The following is a 21,802-nucleotide window of genomic DNA, read 5'->3' on the forward strand; positions in this document are numbered from 1 at the left end:
TGGGCTTGGCTCTGGGCAGCAGCGAGGCCTCCGAGAGCTCAGAACACTCACTTCCAGGATAAAAACGTTCATAACCTGAAAAAATGTAACTCGAGGCATTCATAACCAGAGGTACCACTGTGTCAACAACAATTTTAAATGACATAGATAAAAAATAAAAACAATATTAAAAAAGGAGCCCTCTCTGCCCAGCAGGCCCAGCAGCAGCACTCCTCTATGGAGCCCGTCAGGCCCCGCCCCAAGCCAGGTGGAGAGAAGCAGGGCAGGGCCCTTCAGACTCCCAGCAGGCAGTCCTGGGCCCTTGTTCAGTCTGAGGGCCACATTCTCTCACAGGCAACGTTCTGGAGGCTGTCTGCTGGTGATGGATGGTTCCCCCCCCCAATATTTTGGGGGGCCTGGTATGCATTGCACATACATGACGCCACAGTCTCCTGACCAGTGCAGTCTTCTGCAACATTGGGGCGGGCCCCCTCAACATTGCGGGGGGTGGACCCCTTTCAAACAAATATTGAGGGGGCTGAAGACACCTCCGCTCCCTAGAGCTGGCATGCCTGGAGTGTTATAAAGACAGGCGGGTAGGTGGGTGGGCGGGCGGGTTGGGATACCTGGCACAGAAGCATAGGCCCAAACCATTCTGGGAGCTTCCCTGAAAGCAAAATGATGTGGGTCCTTTCTGGTGCTCCTACAGATGCTCACTTCCTGAAGCTCTGGCCAAAACATCTCAATCCTGCTGCTGCTGCTTCCAGTCTGGGTACCGTACTCCTGGGAACTGAGGTTCAGCAGTGATGGTGTTGCCCAAGCTGCCTCCTGGCAGTTATATTTTCAGCACCTAGTTGCCACAGTCAGTGTAAAGTAAGGTTACCAGATGTCTCTGTTTCCCAGGGACAGTCCCCGGATTTACAAATCAGTCCCCATACAAAATCCATTGAAGTTTACCCAAATTCATTGGAAAAAATCTGGTAACCTTAGTGTAAAGGGGGAGCAGCAAAGAGCACCGAGTCAGGTTTCCACCCTTCTCTTTCCCCACCGGCCCCCTAGCTTCTGTGCACCCTTCTTCCTGTTCAGCTGTATTGCTCCTTCCCAATTAGCAGCTGGAAAGTGTCTTTTTGAAGGTGTGGGGCTCCCCCTTGTGGTTGATGCATGCCCTGAAACAGAGAGGTGTGAAGGTTGTGAAAAGGATTTTTGGACAGCGCATCACTCTGTTGGGCAGTTGAATGTGTCCACCCAAAGGCTTTAGGCATTGATTGTTTTAGCTCAAGGATGAGTTATGGACACAAGAATGTGCAAACGTCTTCTTCTGCCCCCTCCCCACACCCTTGCAGGAAATGAGTTCAATGTAGGGTTAACCTGTTTAACTTTAGCCCCATTCAAGTCTGTTTACGACTCTCCCGCTGTATCCTCAGAACAAGCTTATAATGACTCCTTTCCCTGCTGTAATGCATAGTGCAGCTTGCCATGGAGACCTTCCCAAATTGCTTGTAGAGTTTCCTTATGATGAAGTAACATGTGGACGGTCCTTAAAAGCCATGAGAGGACATGAGAGGACTATTGCAACAATGAATGTTGTAGTCCTGGTGTTATGCTCTATGTTCCCATTCCATTGGTGATCTGAGGCTGAGATGGGGATTGGCAAAAGCGTGAAAAGCAGCTATTGCAAAGATGGGACATGAGGCTAAGCTTCCCAGACTTAAGACAAAGTCTCATCTGCTGGATCAGCTTGGCTCCAAAGTGGAGGTGCAAAGTATCTCATGAGACTGTAGATTTTGAACTTTGCATGATTCCCATGGTTCACCTCTCCCTATGGCTAGCAAAACTTTTTTTAAAATAAAAATAAAAATAACCCAATATAAGCAAATGCACATAGTTAAAAGAATTCAGCTTTTCTTCAGTTCAGGTAGCAATGTATGAATTACCTTTTGTTTTTAACACTCACCTTTGACTGTGATCTCCTTCCAGTATTATATGGCAATCTGCTGTCAGCTGTGTGTATTTCAGTCTACAAGCATGTTTTTTTTGGATCGATTCACAATGGGGAACTGTAGTAGTGGTGATGGACAAAAACTTTCAGGATCTTGTTCTGACACGTGTGTGTAAGAGGGAGGGTGAGAGTTTGTTGGGGATTGAGTGTGCAACAATTCCATGGAGGCAGATTGTGATATTAGGTACACAGTTAACCTTCAAGAAAATCTCAGCTTGTTTGTGTGCCCACCGCTGTGTTAGGATAAAAATGCAATACATAAATAAAATGCTATCTTTCTTCTGAGGAGCTCAAGAGGGCATACATTGCTCTCTCTCCCACCCCAGCTTTATATGCATAACCTCCCTTTTAAGTATTTTAGGCTGAGTGTGTGTGTGTGTGTGTGTACTGGCCCAAGGTCACCCAGTACATTTTGTGGCTGAATGGGAATTTGAATTTGGGTCTACCCAGTCCTAGTCCAACTCTCTTAACTGGTACACCACACAGGCAGGTTTCTAGCCCAAAAACATGTTTGACAAGTTGGTGTTCATGCTCAACCTAAAAAACCAGGAAGTTAGCTGAATTAGATTCCTGTGGTTAGGGGTGAAGCTTCTTGTCTATGTCTTTCTATCTCAGTTCTCCCCCCCCCCCATTATTTTAGTAAATTTGTGTCATTTATACAGTTTTCCCTGGTGCTGAATTTGGATTGTTTGGCTGCACTCACCCCTGGTTGTGTATATTGGCAATGTGGGTTGTGTAAGGTAAAGGTAAAGGGACCCCTGACCATTAGGTCCAGTTGTGACCGACTCTGGGGTTGTGCGCTCATCTCGCATTATTGGCCAAGGGAGCCAGAGCAGCACATGGAAACGTCGCTTACCTTCCCGCTGTAGCGGTTCCTATTTATCTAGCACTATGACATGCTTTCAAACTGCTAGGTTGGCAGGAGCCTGGGTCCAAGCAACGGGAGCTCACCCTGTCGCGGGGATTCGAACCGCCGACCTTCTGATCAGCAAGCCCTAGGCTCAGTGGTTTAACCACAGCGCCACCTGCATCACCTGGGTTGTGTAGCAACTGCTTATTTTTATGGGGCCAAGTCCTATAATGTGTGATGGTCAATTAATCTCTTCCTGGGGCTGAGAGGATCCTTGGGGCCACACCTTTCCTACAGAATGCATTTACACCAAGCCCCATCTCTTTCTGCACCAGCTGCAGGAGCGAAGGAGCAGCAGCCACTCAAGTGGATCTCCAGTTACAGTTCTGCTTCCATTCAATGGATCTCCGTCCCCCGGAGCATATTCATTCCGCAGCCCATGGGAGAAGAGGAAGGACCAGGACAGGAACTCCTCTTCCTACCAGCGCAGTTACAGGTAATCTGTCTAGTGCTAAGGATGCTTTCAGACTGTCTGTTTTGGGGTGGGATTTAGTCACATAGCAGCCGATTCAGGTTCAGCAGCAGCAGCAGCAGCAGCAGCACTATACCCTCTTTCTAGATACATGAGGCAACTTACCAGCTGAAGAACCAACAAAATGTGCAACAAATGTACAACACACCTTAGAATAATCTAATCCAATACAAATAAGTCCTAATTAAAAATATGACTTAAAATATACAATATGTATCAAATAAAGGTTGCACAATAAAAACTGTTTTGGATTTCATCCACAGAACTAACCCATTTCCCCAATAGATCAGACATTTGCAATAAGGAAAGTGACAGGGGAGTGGAGAAGTGTGAGATAACATTTGCTTTAAACTCAGTGTCATCCGTCCTTCCTGCAAACGAATCAGAGTGAGTGCTCATTAGATAGGCAACAAAGTCTAATCTCCCTGCAAACTAACCAGGATGAATGCTCAATAAATGGATTGTCTGGAAGCATCTATTTCCGAAAATTGCTAAAATCATGTATGAGAAGCTGCCAGACCAAATTGACACTGAAGGGTGCTTCCAGGTGTGCCAGGTTTCATGCGTTCAGTACAGGTAGAGCTGGCAGAGCAGGTACTTCTCAAAACACAGAAACCTTGTTTGCACTGCGGTAGAGTGATTCCTGCCTTTCAGGCCACATAGACTACATTGGTTCTTCGCTTCTATGCGCTTCTGTGGTGTTGGCAGACAGGAGTGGGTGGGGGTCAGAGTTCAAGGGCAGTGCCACTGCCAAGGCACGTCCCTCTGTCTTCACCACCAAGCAACTGTAGAGTAGGGGGACCAAGGGCCCTGCTGCTTATTTTATTTCTATAGCCTCAAGAAGTTCTCCAAGCAGCCTGCAAAAGGATCTCAAAATAAAATTGCTCTCGGATCTGGGACAGGGGCAGAAAGGACTTTGTTGTCCTCACATAAAACACCCTCTGAGCCAAAAGAGGGGGGGACGGACGGATGGATTCTTCTTAGCAGGGGCTCCCCCCCCATGTCCCAGGCTCCATCTGGAAAAAAATTGCAATGGCAGTCCCTCCCTGAAGTCACATCACCTACTTTGGGGGGAGCCAAAATGCTGCCCCCCCCCCAAAAAAAAATCAGGCAAACGACTTTGATGCAGTTCTAGAGAGTGTGAACACAGCCAGAGTCTCTCCCTGGATCACCAAGCAGCAAACTCAGCCAGATCTTTAGGGTGGTTTCTGCTTTCTCTGCCTAGAATACAAATTCTACAAATATCCCCATAGACCCTCACTATTGTTCCCAGGCTATTTCCTTAGGTGGATACCAGACAAAGAGGCAGATGGCTGTGTATATACTCCTGTTGACTCTGCATGCAGACCCTTCCCACTGCTGGTTGGGGAAGCCACGAAAACACACATTGGCCACAATGCACATCTGCCTTGACCTTTCATGTGAAATGCTACATTTTGATGTGTTTTGCCCAAACCTGCTTTGATCTTAATTGATAACTGCTTACAGGGTAAAGATATCTCAGCCCACTGGTATGAACATAGTATAATAGGAGATTTATATACACATCAAACTGTGCCAATGTGCACACAATATGCAAATGTGGTTTGAAATGCAGTGAAAAAGAATGACCTTGCTGAATTTTAAGCAGGTGATGTATACACAGCTTATCTCTCGTTTTCCTGGGAGCACGGTATCGGTATCGGCCTACTTTGCTCTTCAGGGAAAGTATTAGCCTCTGCTTTAGTTTATATAGAAAGAAGGCGATATGACAGAGGTTTATACCACTGTGCGTTGCCTGGAGAAGGTGGAGAAAGAACTTCTTGGCTCCCTTTCTCATAACACGAAGTTGTGGACATCCACATTCAGGACAGTACTTCTTGCAGCACATGCTCCCACAGGAGGCAGTGATAGCCAGCAACTTAGATGGCTTTAAAAGAGGATGAGAGAATTCTGTGGAGATAAGGCTGTCAGGGGCTCTGCCTTCATGGTTGGAGGCAGCCCTGCTTCAGAATACCAGTTCCTGGAAAATCCAGGAGGGGATAGTGTGGTTCTTGTGCTCAAAACCTGTTTGGGGACTTCCCACAAGCGTCTCATTGGCTGACTTGCCTGACTCAGCAGTCTCTCCCTATTTTTTAATGTTTTCCTGCTGTGAGGCTGAGTGAGGGTTAATTTGACGCTGCTGACAAGTCTAGAGGCTGGGCAGGTGTCTCAGGTAGGGCGTGTTCTACCTGCACTCTCAGGAGAGTGAGCCTGACCAGGTCTGGGGACAGGCAAGCAGGAAAGGAAATCTCTCCAGTGGTGGTGGGGAGCAGGATTCAGTTCCTGCTGAAACTGTTAGCCCTTGAGGGTCATTATACCTGCCTGGTAACAGTAGGTGGAGCCTCCTTCCTAGGGTGGGGCGTTTCCTGCTGCTGTGTTACATGCTGTTGCTCTCTGCTCCCTTTCCTGGAGGTATGTTTGTCTGATAAGACTTCAGAAGGCTTGGGGCCAGGAGAACACCTTCACAGCCCCAGCCAGCTCACCAGGGGAGCTGCTTTGGTGAGCTGGCTGGGGCTGATGGGAATTGTCACCCAAAAATCTGGAGGGCACCAGGGTGACAAAGGGGGCCTAGGAGAGTAGCTGGCAGGGGAACTCCACAGCTAGGACTCGAAGGAGTAGGAGATCCTTGTTGAGAAATGAGGAGGGGCTGGGATGCTTCTCTGAGTCAGTGAAGAGCTCATTTCCATTTTCTGAAGTCCTGGCTTACTTGGAGCCAGGGCCAGTGCATCCTGGAGGTGGACGGAGGCAGCTGCCTTGGGCAATGGAATCTCAAAAGGGCAGAGCCCCTGCAGGCACCACCCACCCCTACCGCCACAACCAGAGAAGTTAGGAGAAGCGGCAGCAGCTTCCGGCAACACCTTGCGGAGCTCATGTGACATTCCATCTCACCATTTCTGCATTGCAGGGGGTTGGACTAGATGACCTTTGAGGTCCCTTCCAACTCTTACCATTCTATGATCCTGTGATTCTACCACTGCCACCACTTTTCCTCACTTCTCCTGTGGTTGGGAGGGCAGCAAGCAAGGCTTTGGTGATGGCAGGGGGGGGGGTGAGACAGCACCTTCCCCTTTCGCCTCAGGTGGCAAAATGGGACAGAAGAAAGAAGAAAGGGCTCCCATTTCTCTCCTTACGCTGCTCATGGCAAACCCTCTGGAATCCTGCATCCTTCTACTGAGGCGTCTGTTGTTCTGAAACAGTATTCAGGTGTGCCTGTTCCTGGGTCTCTCCTGGTCCCACCTCTTCCTCCAGGTTCTGCGGAATTATTTTGGTGATGGAAGACTGGTTTGTCCTGTCCTCCTGGGATATAAAAAGCTTGAGGTATTTTTCCTCTTCCCAGGACGGACTGGCTGCATTGCTTTTCTCTCTCTCTCTCTAGTCTGGATACAGAGCCAGCCATGCGTCATTTGGAAGGGGACTCGGAGGTCTACAAGATGATGCAAGAAAATCGTGAAACCAGGGCTCTGCCACGGCAATCCAGCACTTTTCGCTTGCTCCAAGAAGCTCTGGAGTTGGATGAAAAAGGTGAGGGTAGAGGTGGCTGGGAAGGAAAGCAGGAAAATTGTGTTTCTTTGGACTTGGGAGTAGCAGACAAAATGCAGTCACCCCCATAAAATGTGGTGTGAAATACTTTCTAATGCTTCTGGTTTGGTCTGTATTCTGTTTGCTTGAAACTTATATATATATATATATATATATCTGGGGAGCAGGTGAGTGCTGAGGTTGTGTGTGAGTCCATGAGAATACTTTTGTAGTTGAAGGCAAAGATCAAGAGACATGTGGCCCAAGTCTTCTGTATAGGACTGCAACTTTGAATTAGGAGGAGGAGGAGTTTGGATTTGATATCCCGCTTTATCACTACCCAAAGGAGTCTCAAAGCAGCTAACATTCTCCTTTCCCTTCCTCCCCCACAACAGACACCCTGTGAGGTGGGTGGGGCTGAGAGACTTCAGAGAAGTGTGACTAGCCCAAGGTCACCCACCAGCTGCATGTGGAGGAATTAGCAGGTTAATCAACTACCCGTAAAAACTAGAAACCTAGGAAGCTGAGTAATATTATTGGTCCACCTAGCTGTAGCATTATCTATAATGACTGGAAGTGGCTTTCCAGGATCTCAAACAGAGGTTTCTTCCAGCCTGACCTGAGATTGAACCTGGGACCTTTTGCCCACAACTTGTTGATGGCAAACTTCCGTCTGTGAATTAATTGTTGCTTGTGATAGTCTGTTTTGGTGCTGTTATGAAGGGAAATTAAAAAAAATTAAATATGCATTTTCCTTCTAACCATTAGTAGATATCTATGGTTTTATTAGCTAGCTAGCTTTAATACTTTTTAAAAGGCAATTAATACTGAGGTGTTTGTGGTAATAATTAACCTTTTGCTTCATTAGATTAAGTCTGCAATCCTATACACAGGATTGTAGGTTCATGAAACACACTAGGACTCCCCTCTGAGTAGATGCACATAGGGGGTTGCACATTATTTATAATCTGTTGACAGCCTGCTTCTGAATCCTGATGTGCCCTCTTGGTTGCTTTGGCAGAGGGCTCCGTGACTCACCTTCCCAGCTCACTGTCTCCCAGCACACAGAAGCAGCCAGTCAGCAGTTCCATGGCAGGCAGTGCCCAGAAGCTGCATGTGTGTGAAAAGTGTGGCAGCAAAATCACGTGAGTGTTTCTCTCCCTTGGATGGGATGCAGCTGTGGAAGGGGTGCATGGTGGTGTTCTGGAGGGATACGAGATCTAGACACAGGTTAAAAATGCTATAAATAAGTCAGAAATTAAATCGTTACAACAAAAAGGGGAAAACGCCTATGTAAAAATCCATATAAACTCCTTTCTGCTCTCTGGCACCACCTAGTGTTGGCTGTTTATAACGCATTCAAAACGTATTATTGTGATGAATGTAGCTGAATCCGAAGAGAGCTTTGCCACTCTACACCAGGCATCCCCAGATGTTTTGGACTACAATTCCCATCTTCCCCGACCACTGGTCCTTTTAGCTAGGGATCCATGGGAGTTGTAGGCCAAAACATCTGGAGGGCTGCAGTTTGGGGATGCCTGCTCTACACTTTCATGGTATTATAACCACAGTAGGGTTAAACCACAGAGCCTAGGGCTTGCCAAGCAGAAGGTCGGCAGTTTGAATCCCCACGACAGGGTGAGCTCCCATTGCTCGGTCCCAGCTCCTGCCAACCTAGCAGTTTGAAAGCATGTCAAAGTGCAAGTAGATAAATAGGTACTGCTCCAGTGGGAAGGTAAACGGCGTTACCATGCACTGCTCTGGTTCTCCAGAAGCGGCTTTGTCATGCTGGCCACATGACCTGGAAGCTGTACGCCGGCTTCCTTGGCCAATAACTCAAGATGAGCGCCGCAACCCCAGAGTCGGTCACGATTGGACCTAATTTTACCTTTTTTAGGGGACCAGTTATGCATTGCCATGTGCTGGGCAGAGACCAGAACTGCAATTTGGAGCATGTGAAAGTTCACTGTGGCCATTTGAAATGAACTTGGTGGCTGAAGAGTAGGGATATTGCCAAAAAGGCATGGGGTTACTTATGTTATGGCATTGATGATGAGGAAATATTTTACCTGCCATTCACCATATGGTCCCAGGGTAGATTATAGCAATATAAAAATACAATACTGAAAGTGGTTAACTCATTTTACAATCAGAAGATTATAATCAGAAGAATAGAGTGGATCCTAAAATATATGTATTGGGTGTCTAAGACCAGGGTAAAGAGGAGTGTCTTCAGCATACAGTGGGAGCTATGCAATGTTGAAGCAAAACACATCTCTGTGGAGAGGAAATTCCACAATTTAGGCTCTGCCACAGATAAAGCACTCTTCTGGGATTTTTTTGTTTACTGCAACGGAAATGCCATAGAATTTTTTCAGTAACAAAAATATGTGCCATTAAGTCTGTGATGGTGGGCAAATACGGGTTCTACTACCTTTATTTTTCATTATTGATTATATTTGTATCCCAGTCTCCCTCTAAGTTCAGGGAAGCACATTCCCACATTTTCTCCTTGAAACAACCACCTGAGACAGTTAGACAGAGAGAGTGGCAGGTCCCATGTTGTTGAATACGTTTTTGTGGCTGAACCAGACCCAAAGCAAACACTCCATCCATTGCGCTAAGGATGCCAAATGGTTCGGGTTGTAATACAGGTAAATAATAAAGCAAATCCTAAAGACAATTAAAGAGCAGGCAAAAACATATCACATCTATTAAAAATTCAATAATGAGGCCCTCCTTGAAATGGCACCACTTGTGGCTCTTAATTGCAGTGGCAGATACATATTTGCACACCACAAAAAAAGGTGTGCAATAAATATGTTCCAATTTAACCCTGACTGGACTCAGGATTTTACCAGGTAGAGCCTGGTTGGTGGCAGTGGGAAATAAAGTGGTGGCCCAGGGATCAATAGACATACGGCCCCCGAGGCTGTTTTATGCGGTCCCCGGGGACGCCCGCCGCCCGCTCTTACCGGCGCGGCTGCCGACTTCCAACCCAGAAAAGCAACGGAAATAGTTTGTGCGCACATTTCCGGTGTACTTCTGGGTCGGAGGAGGCTTCTGCACATGCGCACAAACTATTTCCAGCGCTTTCCAGGTTGGGAGTATGCCAGAAATAGCGTATGCGCATGGGCGCACACAGCCGCGCGCTCCCGCGCCCCACAGACGTGCTCCCCCACCCTCCAGCCCACCATGCAATCGGCACGGCGGGCATCCAGCCCAAAGACGGTTAAGTTTGGGGACCCCTGACCAAGAGGCTGCTGTAGAGGTGGCATGAGGGGGCTGCCGGGGTGGGGGTGTAAATCTGGCCTCAAATGAGTGTATCACAGATGGCACTGTGTAAGATAATCTCTATTGTCATTGTCCCCTTGCGGGAACAACAAAATTACTCCTGTGTACCTAAGGCAAGGAAATGGAAAGCTTCTACTGATTCCATGAGCAGGGGAAGGAGGCTGGAGGCTCCCTGGAATGAACACTTAGTTCTGAGAGAGATTTTGCCCTGGTCATTTGTTTAAAGGGGAAGGAGGCTGAAAGAAGATAATAAATGATGATTTGTAGGCAGCAGTCTTTTGTTTGACAGTTGGGGGAGACTCTTGCATAGAATAACACATGCAAAAGTATCTCTGTGGCTTGTGTGTGTCTATATGTAAATTGTGTTGTGGCTAATATGACAAAAGTAACTAAATCTACTGGGTTGTGTCCCATGCTAGCCCTATGCAGAGTAGACCCATTGAAATTAAGACATACCTAGCTTAGATCCATTAATTTTGAGTAGGATGTAGTTGGACAGAACCCATGCTCCTGGTACTGCCCCATGCTCTCAATACTTTCTCCACAACCCTGAGGGCTAGGAACTTTGCTCTAAACATGCTAACATTGAATTTTAACGGGGCACCAGATTTCAGAGTGCCAGTCATATCTGTCCTCCCCTCTGAGTCATGTTTTACTATCTCCTACAGGACCCAGGCAGTGAGAATCCAGGAGAGCCGCTACCGCCACCCCTCCTGCTACATCTGCGCCGACTGTGGCCTCAACCTGAAGATGCGGGGCCACTTCTGGGTTGGCGAAGAGATGTACTGTGAGAAGCATGCCCGCCAGCGCCACCAGGGGGCAGCAGGGGGCAGCCCAGTCACAGCCGTCTACTCGCAGTCCTAAACTGTGCCATTGGCATGCAGGGGAATGAGCAAGAAGGAAACTGGTGTTGCCCCCACCCTGGAGGCTTCCTCCCAACATCTAATCTGTGTGACTTCCAGAGGCCTCCCTGGATGGTCTATTTCGATTGGCTATCAGACCTTTCGCTTTATGCACAATCCCAGCCACTCAGGATTCTGCCTGCTGAGACAGACAGGGAAGAGGAAGCCAGGAGGGCTCAGAGATCTAGGGAAATGGCATTGTCAGCTTCTGGCCTATTCCTTAGAAAGGCAAGCTTGGTCACATTTGGCACTAAGCATCTTCCGGAGGAATGTTTTGCAGGAATAGCTGAAATTTCCTCTCTGCCAAGCTGTGCCTGCAGAGGGTCTGTTTGGGGCACCCCATGGAACGCAGTGGTGCTGCCCCTGCCCCTCCCTGCCCCATGGGGAGTGGAACCCAAACCCAAGTGGCTCTTGCCGCTTGCAGGGTAACTAAAGCCCTTCTGTGCCTCTAGCGCCTTTTTCTCGCCACGGCTGCCAACTTTCCTGTGTCAATGTAGAGATGGAAGAGGAAAGGAAAATTAGGGGTGTCACTGAAGCACTAGGTACTGGGGTGGCATGGATGCAGCTTTGAATACCGACTCTCTGTAAAGCTTCTATAAAATATTCAGCCAGATCTCTATATGAAATATAATATATATGTTGTATGTATGTATGTATGTATGTATGTATGTATGTATGTATGTATGTATGTTGTACTTGCTTGTGCCTGCATGAAGGGGATTGGAGAAAGGAGCCTATTCATGTTAAGGTTTTATAAGAGCTTGTCACCCTCCCCTCAGCCGTTGCACACAGGACAGGAGTCTCTTACAGTGGTACCTCCGCTTACGAACTTAATTAGTGTTGGAGGTCCGTTCTTAACCCGAAACCGTTCTTAACCTGAGGCGTGCTTTTGCTAGTGGGGCCTCCTGCTGCTGCTGTGCTGCCGGCGCACGACTTCCGCTCACATCCCAGGGCAAAGTTCGCTACCAGGAGCATCTACGTCCGTGTTAGCGGAGCTCATTACCCGAAGCGGTTGTAAGGAGGACGATACGTAACCCGAGGTTCCACTGTATTTCGGGAGGGGGAAAGGGCAGCCTATGGGGAATCCCTCATCATACGAAATGCCATACGCAGTGAACAGAGGCTGTAGGAGGTGGCATTTGAATTGTTCTCCCAGCTATTTCTGAGCAGGGAGGGAGTATGCCACTGACGACTGAAGTCTTAGTTTATTGTCATGAGCTAAAGGCATTGCTGTTAAGTGACTGGCAACACAGAGGCACAACAAAACCTGGATTGACTACAGATTGCCTGGCACATTCCTGCGCTCAACAAGCAAAGACCACACAACCAATCTTCCTTTTGATGACTAGCAAAGCAAAAGGTGTAATAGTATTAGGTATGGCAAGTTGCATCTTGTAGGCAGTGTGTCATAGCAGGGAAGCTCCATCAGCCTCAAAAACACAACATGTAAATGAAATACGTGTACATAGCCTAAGGGTTTTTCTGTATGATCCTAACATCCTAAGTGTTGCCTTGCTGAATCATACAAAGGATCCATCTAATTCCATGTTCCGATTCCAACAGCCATTCTTCCAACATCTTGCTGAACCTTCTTCTTAAATGTGGTGCAGGTAGTCGGCCAACCACTAGGGTAGTGAACCAAAGGTAGCCCCCCCCCCCCCAGTCACTTAGAGATCTCTAGTTTCTGGCTAAAGAGTATGCAGGAGATGGTACTTGCACATAAGCAAATGTTAAGAACTTTAGTATCTGCTAAAGGTTTGAAGAGAAGCAGAGACACAAGGGCCAGTTGAAGCTGTCTCCTTGTAACCTGTTTAGAGTAGGACCACCCATTCTGCCCCCTTCTCTCTCTGCCTGTGTGTTTTGTCTCCAAGATGCTGGGCTGTTCAGCCTGGTTAACAGTACATGCCGTGTTCAGACTGCACTGGGGGTTCAAATAAGTTCACATCCTTCCCATGTTGTACGCTATCGCAATCTCCCTTCTCATATGTGGGCTCACTGGTTACGTATTTGTGCCCAGGCCATGTGGTCTAGGTATAGACACTTAGGAAAGCAGAGCTTAGACTGCCTGTGGGGGTAGAAAAACCTTTATGCTAGAACTTGAGAGGATCTTATAATAAGGCAAAGGACTCAGATTTCCAAAAGCTATAGAAACCCTATTCATGTTAGAATATGCTCTGTAACATACCTGAACAAAATAGGCTTGGGTGTTCTTCAAGTTCTGTTCTTTTAGCATATCAGTAAGTGACATGAATAGTAAAGAAAATAAAAGAAAATAAAGAGTCAGCTATTATAAAAAGTTATTTCCTCTTTCTAGTCAATTATACCCCAGTCCGCCATCTCCTCTCTCCCTAAGAGGCAGATGGCCACTAACTCACTCTCAGCTCAACCTAAAATGCTGAGCTTCAACTCTGCCCCTTCTCCTTATCACAAAGCTTTTCTCCTTCAAGGTCACACCTAGATCTTCCCAAAGAGGGAGTCAAACATCAGTCAGCCTCTATAGCTTGCTACTATGCCAGTTTCACAAAAAGCTTGCTTGCTTTCCTGGCCATATGGTGGCCCAGCTCCCTTCTGCATGGTGTGACAGAATGAAAGATGACTCGATTAGCCATTTTATCTCAGGCTTGTGATGGGGATACAAGACCTGCCATTTCCTGTGGTTACCAATGTAAGGAAAGGTGTCACTGCGCAGTAGCCATTCTTATACTTTCATGTGCAGGAGCTCAAAATCCTCCTATTGCAGGGATCTACAGCCTTCCCTGGTCATCTTGTCCCATTTTCTGAAAGCTCTTCCACGGGGCAATGTTATGTTACACCTCATGTAATTATGGCAAATCCATGGTTGCATTAAAGTTTGAAGATGGTTCTCTTCACTGGATACTCTAGGGGTGGCCAAGGTGAGCCTTGAGGCTGCATCTTCTTTATATATATATATATATATATATATATATATATATATATATATATATATATATAATAACTTTATTGACATAATGATTTACATGAAATATACATAAAAAATGACACCTACACATACTTACATATAAATAAACAAAATATTAAACGAACACTGACAAATAACAGATAATAACAAAATCATCACCGATATAACCAAATACGAAATCATATTTATCTTCAAATTAAATTAAATTAAACACAAAACACATATAAATTTCTCATTCATACAAAGAAAAAACACATAAGACAGAGAAACTGGGGAAAAAATTAACGACACTTCTACATTCATCCTCTTCCCCCCTCCCCCCTAAAACGATGACTTCCAGCCAACTCTTTGCTCTGGTCTATTTTCAATCTTGTATCTATTTGTATATGCTTTCTTTATTTTCTATTTGTTCATTTTTGTTTTATGCCTTTTATACATCCGCTAGGAGATTGGTTTTTTCAATTTGATTTTTTTGATATTGTTTAAACATACTCCAACTTTTCTTTAACTTTTCTTTTATACCTTTAACCCTTCCCGCTCTAAACGTTAAATTTTGATAGCTTATCCATTTTTTGACCCATTCCTCCCTTTTTGGCACTATTTCGCTCTTCCAATTTCTTGCAATCAGCATTCTTCCAGCTACTGTCGCGTGCATCATTAGTGTTCTATCTTTTACCTTTATTTCATCATTTAATAACCCTAATAAGAATGTCTCCGGTTCTTTTTTGAAAGAATATTTTAAAATTTTCTTCAATTCATTGTAGATGTCACCCCAATATTTTTTAATTCTTTTACAATTCCACCAAATGTGCATATAGGTTCCCCGATCTTCCTGGCATCTCCAACATGTATCATTTGACCCTTTATACATTTTCGCTATTTTTGTGGGTGTCATATACCATCTGTGCTGCATTTTTTGAAAGTTTTCTTTCAAATCGTAATTTGTTACATACTTTAAATCCCTTCTCCATAAATTTTCCCATCTTTCAATTGTAATTGTTTTTCCGAGATCTTGCGCCCATTTTATCATTGTTTCTTTTGTCACTTCATCTTTTGTCTCCCATTCCAATATTAATTCATACATGTTTTTTATATATTTTCCCTTCCCCTCCAACAAGATTTTTTCCAAATTTTGACATTTCTTTCTCAAACCCAATTCTATTATCTAATTGAAATCTTTGTCTGATTTGAAAGTACTGTAGCCAAACACTGCACAGATTTTTAATTTTTTTCATATTCCTTTAACTTCTACTTTCCACTGGATTCTTCTACTATCTCTCTAAAGTTGGCCACCTTATTCCCATATTTACTCTTCTTACCGCTATTATCTCAAATGGTGACACCCACCACGGTGTTTTTGGCTCTAATATTCTTTGATATTTTTTCCAAATTTTATATAGAGATTTCCTTATTATGTTATTCATAAAGATGTTATGTTTTTCCTTTTATTTTTTAAATGATATTTATTCATTTTACACATTAAAAGAAATAACACAAAATACAAATTCAGCATACAAAAAAAGAAAAAGATCCCCCTACCCCCCAAAAAAAAGGAAAAAAGAAAAATATAACAATAAAAAGAAAAAAATCAATCTAATAATCTTATATCATTCTCATAACATTGAGACTTCCCCGGTTTCCCCCTCTTTGATTCCCTAATTTACTTCCTCGTAGAGCAGTTTTCACCTTATACCAGATAATTTTTACTTAACATTTCCTCATTCCTTATCACCATTAAATTATATCTATAAACTCAATTTTTAAATACTCATATTCTAATATATCTCCCCAACTTATAGTTTTTACCAACAATGAAACTGCATTTTAATACTTCATTCTCCCCCTCCTTCCCCTGGACCCAGATTCCCTAGATACCTCAGCAAATTCCATATTTCATACCAGTGTCGGACATTTCCAATCAGACCAGCCTAAATTTACATGATTAAACATTTTATCCCACTCCCACCCTTTCCAAAAACTTCCAGCAATATTTTTTAAAGCCACTCTGCTGTCTCCACACTTTCCTTGCTGTTTCCCAACACCCCCCTTCTTCCTTCCCCTCAACCCAGAGCCTTCCCTGCACACCCTCTCTCACTGGGTGTGCAGAGACCCCCCCTGGTTCTCCGTTGGAGAGTTCTTTTTTTAAGTCCAAAACTTGTCCCACATCTCCCACTTGTGGGGCTTTTTGACAGTCTTCTTCCCTCTCTTCTTTGCAATTTTGAAGTTCTTCTAAATTATTGTTAATGTCTGTCATTTTTATTTCTTCCTCCGTGTTGTCTGCGCAGGTCAGTTCTCTTCCAGAATCCTTGTCCATATCTCCCTTCGTGTCTTCAAGTCTGTTGTTAATTTGTCGCACTTGTTCATTGTTCTTGACCAGCTGTCCCTTGATGTATAAAAGTTCCAAATAGATCTTTTGGTACTGTAAGTCCTGTACTGATGTTGAGACTGCCATCGTCCTTGCTCTGAAATCCCGTGGGAAAGCAGCAGATAATAAAACCGGATGTGACAGGTGTCAAATTCCCAGATGGAATCCATTTTAAGTCCAGTCCTGGCTATTTCGTGAATCCAAATATCAATAACATAGTCTTTTCTTAATAATAGCAAAATATCAATCCATTCACTGCTCTCTCCAGGGACCTAGTTCCAGTCTCCTGGAGGGTTTTAAGAGTCTGATTCTTGGTAAATTAATTACTTCCTCTCTCTTCCCCTGCTGGGGATCAGGTTACTGCTTCACATAACAATCAAAGTGGGAGACCGACTTCCGTTTTTATAGTCACCCACCGTGTCCAAATTTTTTTTTTAAAAAAATATTGCCAATCAAGCTTTTTTACTCACGCTGAGTTTTGTTTTTTCCTGATCGTTGCTTTTTACGGAAGGAATCCACCGCTCTCTGTGTGAAGACTCGGGACGTCGCTTCTGGAGGTAATGCTGGTGCCCAAAATGGCTCCCGCAACTGCGCCTCCGCTGACTCTCGGGGACTCTGCTGAGCTCCCCGGGCAGCGGAGGAGTCGCGTCAGGAGCTCTGCAGGGCAAATTTGGCCCCCGGGAAGCTCAACCCGGGGAACCCGGGGTTCTATGGGGATCCGCGTGCCCCCGCGGTATTCCCCCCCTCCGCGAATGCCAGAAGCCCCGCAGCTCGGGGCTTCTGCGTCCTCACAACAGCGCGATAGACCGGAAGTCAAGATGTTATGTTTTTCCATTTTTTCTTTCATCATGTAGAGATGCCACCCGAAACCTAGTCCTGTTCCTTCCAAATCCAAAATCCAATCTTTCTTGAGCTCCATCCAATCTTTAATCCAAACTAAACCTGCCGCATCGTGGTAAAGTTCTAAATTTGGTAAGCCAAAGCCTCCTCTTTCCCTCGTGTCTTCCAATATTTTATATTTTATTCTCGGTTTTTTCCCTTTCCATATAAATTTTGTTATTTATTTTCGCCATTCACTAAAGCACTTTTCTCCCCCCAAAACTGGTATATTTTGAAATAGGTACATTAGTTTTGGTAATATATTCATCTTTATCACTGAGATTCTTCCTAATAGTGACAGCTTTAATTTAGTCCACATTTCCATTTTTTGCTTAATTTCTTTCCAAATTTTTTCATAATTTTCTTGATATGAATCTATATTTTTAGCTGTCATTTGTATCCCTAAATATTTAATTTTTTTTCTTCATCTCTATACCTGTTAATTCCTGTAATTTGATTTTTCATTTTTTTCCAAATTTTTTACCAATATTCCACTTTTTCCACAATTTATTCTGAAACCTGCCAATTCTCCAAATTGATTTATCTTTTTTATCACCTTTGGTATGCTTTTTACTGGATCCTCAGTTGTTACAATTATATTGTCTGCAAATGCCCGCACTTTGTACATATTTTTCCCTACCTTGACCCCTTCAATTTCTCTATCCTCCCTGATGCTTTTCAATAGTGGTTCCAAAACAATTATAAATAATAGAGGTGACAAAGGACATCCTTGTCTGGTTCCCTTATAAATTTTTATCTCATCTGATAATTTTCCATTTATTACTATTTTTGTGTTTTGATTCTGATAAATAATCCCAATTGCTTTTGTTATTTTCTCTCCCAATTCCAATTCACCTAACACCTTTTCTAGAAAGCACCATGACACATTGTCAAATGCCTTCTCGGCATCCACTGACATAATAGCTGCACTTTTTCCTCTATCATTTTCCAGATATTCCAAAATGTTAATTATATTTCTTATGTTGTCCTTTGTCTGCCTCCCCTTTACAAACCCCGCCTGGTTTTCATGAATTACATGATCCAAAATTAAATTTATTCTTTTTGCTAGGACCCCTGAATATATTTTATAATCGCAATTCAGTAGCGATATTGGTCTATAATTGTTTGGAAGTTCCGGGTCTAGATTTGGCTTTGGCAATAAAGTGATTGTGGCTTCCCTCCAGCTCTTTGGCATTTCTTCTCTTATTGGGATCTCATTCATTAATTTCCGTAAAGTCGTTATTATAATTTCCCCTAATTCTTTATAATATTCTGCTGGGATACCGTCCGGGCCCGGTGATTTTCCATTTTTCATTTTTTGTATCACCTCTTTAATTTCTTCATCCATAAAGGGTTCATTTAATAATCTTATTTTTTCCTTTGATACATTTGGTAATTTATACTTATTTACAAATTCTTTAGCTTCTTGTTTATTAATTTCTTCTTTCTGATATAATTTAGTATAAAAATTTTCAAATATTTTCCTTATTTCTTTTGGTTTCTCTATAATTTTGTCTCCCTGAGAAAAGTTTCCCTGGCTTATTGGCCCATTCATAATTCCTATATCTCCAAAACTCCAATTGCCTATTGATCTCATCCTCTATTATCTTTTCATATTCCAATCTTAAAATTCTTATCTCTCGGTTAATTTCCTTTTTTCCTGTTTTATATAATATTTTTTCCTTCTTTTTTATTTCTTCCATTAGCTTTATTTTTTTCTCTTCCTTCTTCATTTTATCTATTTTATTTTGTTTAATAAAATAACCCCTTGCAACCACTTTGCCCGCTTCCCACACCATTTCCAAATTCACCTCCCCGTTACAATTTAGTTCAAAATATTCCTTCATTAATGCTGGATGGCATTGATTCTGTACTCGTAAATTCAAGGCTGCCACATTTGGAGATAACTGATTTCTGCAAACTGCCAACAAATAATCATAATTATTATGGTACTTACTAGAAAGAACTGCAAAGATCTGGGAATCATGCCAGACACGTTAATCAGCTCCCCGAAACCCCGAAGGAGACAGAGTAAAATCACACATTATTTTCTCCAAAAGGAGGAGAGTAAGAGGGAGCTGGATGAGTTAATTCTAGATGAGGCCATTCCTCCTCCTCCCACTGTTCTGGTCAATTCATCTTAAAGGGCCCCAACAAGATTCCAAAATTATTAACTACCCAAGAAGCCTGGCTCAAGAACTGGCCTTGGCTGAGAAATCCTATAAGGCAACTCTATGATTCTAAATATGTGTGCCACCCATAGTAATTGTTCCAGCCTTCCGGTCGACCAGCTGCAGATAGTCAAATTCCGTTGCATACTTCGGATACAGCTCCCTCAGGCAAATGGAAGGGAACTTGGCTTCTGAGGTCTTGCCGTCATCTAGCTCTGGGTTCTCCACTGGCCCTTCTTCAAGCAAATCATTTCCCCTCTCCCATTCAGCCTCTGAAGCCTCAGCCAATGTCTTTTCCTTCTTTTTCTTGCGTGGATCCACTAACCGGAGGGTGTCCTGGATGACAGAGACTTTGACTGCCTTACCAACAGGGCTTCGGATGTACTCAATGACTCCCAGAGAAACCTCTTTCTCATGCTCACTTATCATGCTGGGGTTTGCATTGACTTCCATCAATATCCGCTTTAGGTTTTTCATCAGAAGAATGTCAAACCCTAAAATCTGTAAGCAAGAAGGCCCTGGTTTTCCGGCAGGAATATTGGACTGATAGTAAACTTTCAAGTTAGGGACCATGGCAATGGTCCCTGATGACCAGGGAAATGATGTCATTTGTGAGGTCCTCGATGTTGACACTGTTGGAGGACAATGTATACAAAGTATCAAAGTGGTGATAATAATTAACAATAAACCAAAACAAACCACCACAAACTGGCTAATAAATATAAAAGGGAATTTACTGAGATAATAACTGGACTAAAGATAGACTAAAGACCATTCAAACAAACAAAAATATGTTACAAAGTGGGTAATGTCCAAGCATTGAACAGCAACCTGATGCCAATAGAAAAATAATGTTCAATATAGTTTGTAAAAACTGAACTGGATAGAAAATTCTTCATTTGGTCTTAGGTTGCCACTAACCTGGTGAAGTTAACGCAGGTGGATGAAAGAAAGAGCTGGATGAAATGTTTTTCAGTAGATCTTATATAACCACCACTGTGATGAGATAAACGCAGGTGGGCAAAATGAAGGAATACCTGTCCTCCGGATATGCAACAGGTTTCGCCACAAGCTTCATCAGTTCAAAAGGCTGCATGGTACAAATAACACTCAAATTACAATGTAATTACAAAGAAATTGTAAAGCACAAATAACATGCTATACCTTACCCAGTCAGACAAAACAGTTTACACAAATTAAGAAAGTATTCACAGGCACAGCTAATGTTCAAACTTGCTTCAAGCATTAAATACATAGCAGGTGAATGGAATCAATCATTACATGGTTACATGGTTAAAGGTACAGTGTCACTTTTCTGTTACCATTAAACAATAGAATACATAAATACATATTAAACTTATACATAACATCCCAAATCAAGTTCAGTATTAAGACCCTTAGGATACAAGGTTCTAAGTTGAAATATTAATCTATACTCCTTTTGTAACAACGTTCTTCGTATGTCCACAGGTAATTTTTTAAAGGTCCACAAAGTAAAGAAGCTCAGATCATTCTCTGTATGTGCTGCTTGCTGGAAATGCTGCACTTATTACGTATTATAAATGCTTCATTTATTACGTATTTGGACCTACGTTCAGAAATTCTGGTCCTGATTGCACGGGTGGTACTGCCTATATATAATAGCCCACAAGTACAGCGTATACAGTATATACACGTTTTAGTGGAACAATTGGGAAATTGTTGCAGGACAATCTGTTTTCCATTAAGTGTATTAGTGAAAGATTTTACAGGCAACACAAATTTACAACATGTGCAATGACTACATTTGTAATGTCCTTTAGCTGATACTCAAGGTCCTCATCATGATATTCTAATGAATCTGCGCATGTAAGGAAGTCCCTGAATGATCTAGACCTTCTTTTGCCTAAAATGGGCAAGTTCTCACAACCTGGAATGTGGGAGAGGATGTGCCAATGTTGTTTAATAATTCTTTCAATAGAAGAGGATAAGCAATTATATTCTATGGAACCCAAAATCCTGTTATGTTCATTTTTGGGTTTAGATATTGTTAGGGCAAAATTCTGGGTGCGAGGGTACTCTGCCACCCAGCTCGTCAGGCGAGGGCCTGCGGTGAATGCGGAGAGCAATGGAAGGAGGCCAGCCACGGATAGGAGCAAACAAACACCAAGGTTTATTGCTGCGCAGCAGGTTCAATGCAGAGACTGAACCCCGAACATAAGGTTACAACAACTTTTAACGATTCCCCAAATGTCCCATGAAACATTGCAGAGGATGTCACACATACATCATTGAAACATCATCAAAACGTCACGAAAGGGGAAGGTACAAGATAAATTTCCATATGGGTAAACAGGATTAACACAAAGGG

General features: G+C 43.5%; 1 protein-coding gene across 2 annotated transcripts in view; it reads left to right on the forward strand.

Annotated features, from left to right (window-relative positions):
- Window positions 1-11,744, forward strand: part of PDLIM2 (PDZ and LIM domain 2) — a 59,408-nt gene extending 47,664 nt beyond the window's left edge. For both annotated transcript variants that reach the window (XM_035139380.3, XM_035139381.3), the window contains exons 7-10: window positions 3,164-3,324; window positions 6,758-6,903; window positions 7,922-8,045; window positions 10,863-11,744. In XM_035139380.3, the coding sequence (XP_034995271.3) occupies window positions 3,164-3,324; window positions 6,758-6,903; window positions 7,922-8,045; window positions 10,863-11,058 (627 nt within the window). In that variant the 3' untranslated portion in view covers window positions 11,059-11,744. The remainder of the gene's footprint in view (window positions 1-3,163; window positions 3,325-6,757; window positions 6,904-7,921; window positions 8,046-10,862) is intronic.
- Window positions 11,745-21,802: the final 10,058 nt, after the last annotated feature.

Source organism: Zootoca vivipara, chromosome 14 (genome assembly GCF_965207765.1).
Source record: "Zootoca vivipara chromosome 14, rZooViv2.hap1.1, whole genome shotgun sequence".
In the NCBI taxonomy this organism is placed as follows: Eukaryota; Metazoa; Chordata; class Lepidosauria; order Squamata; family Lacertidae; genus Zootoca; species Zootoca vivipara.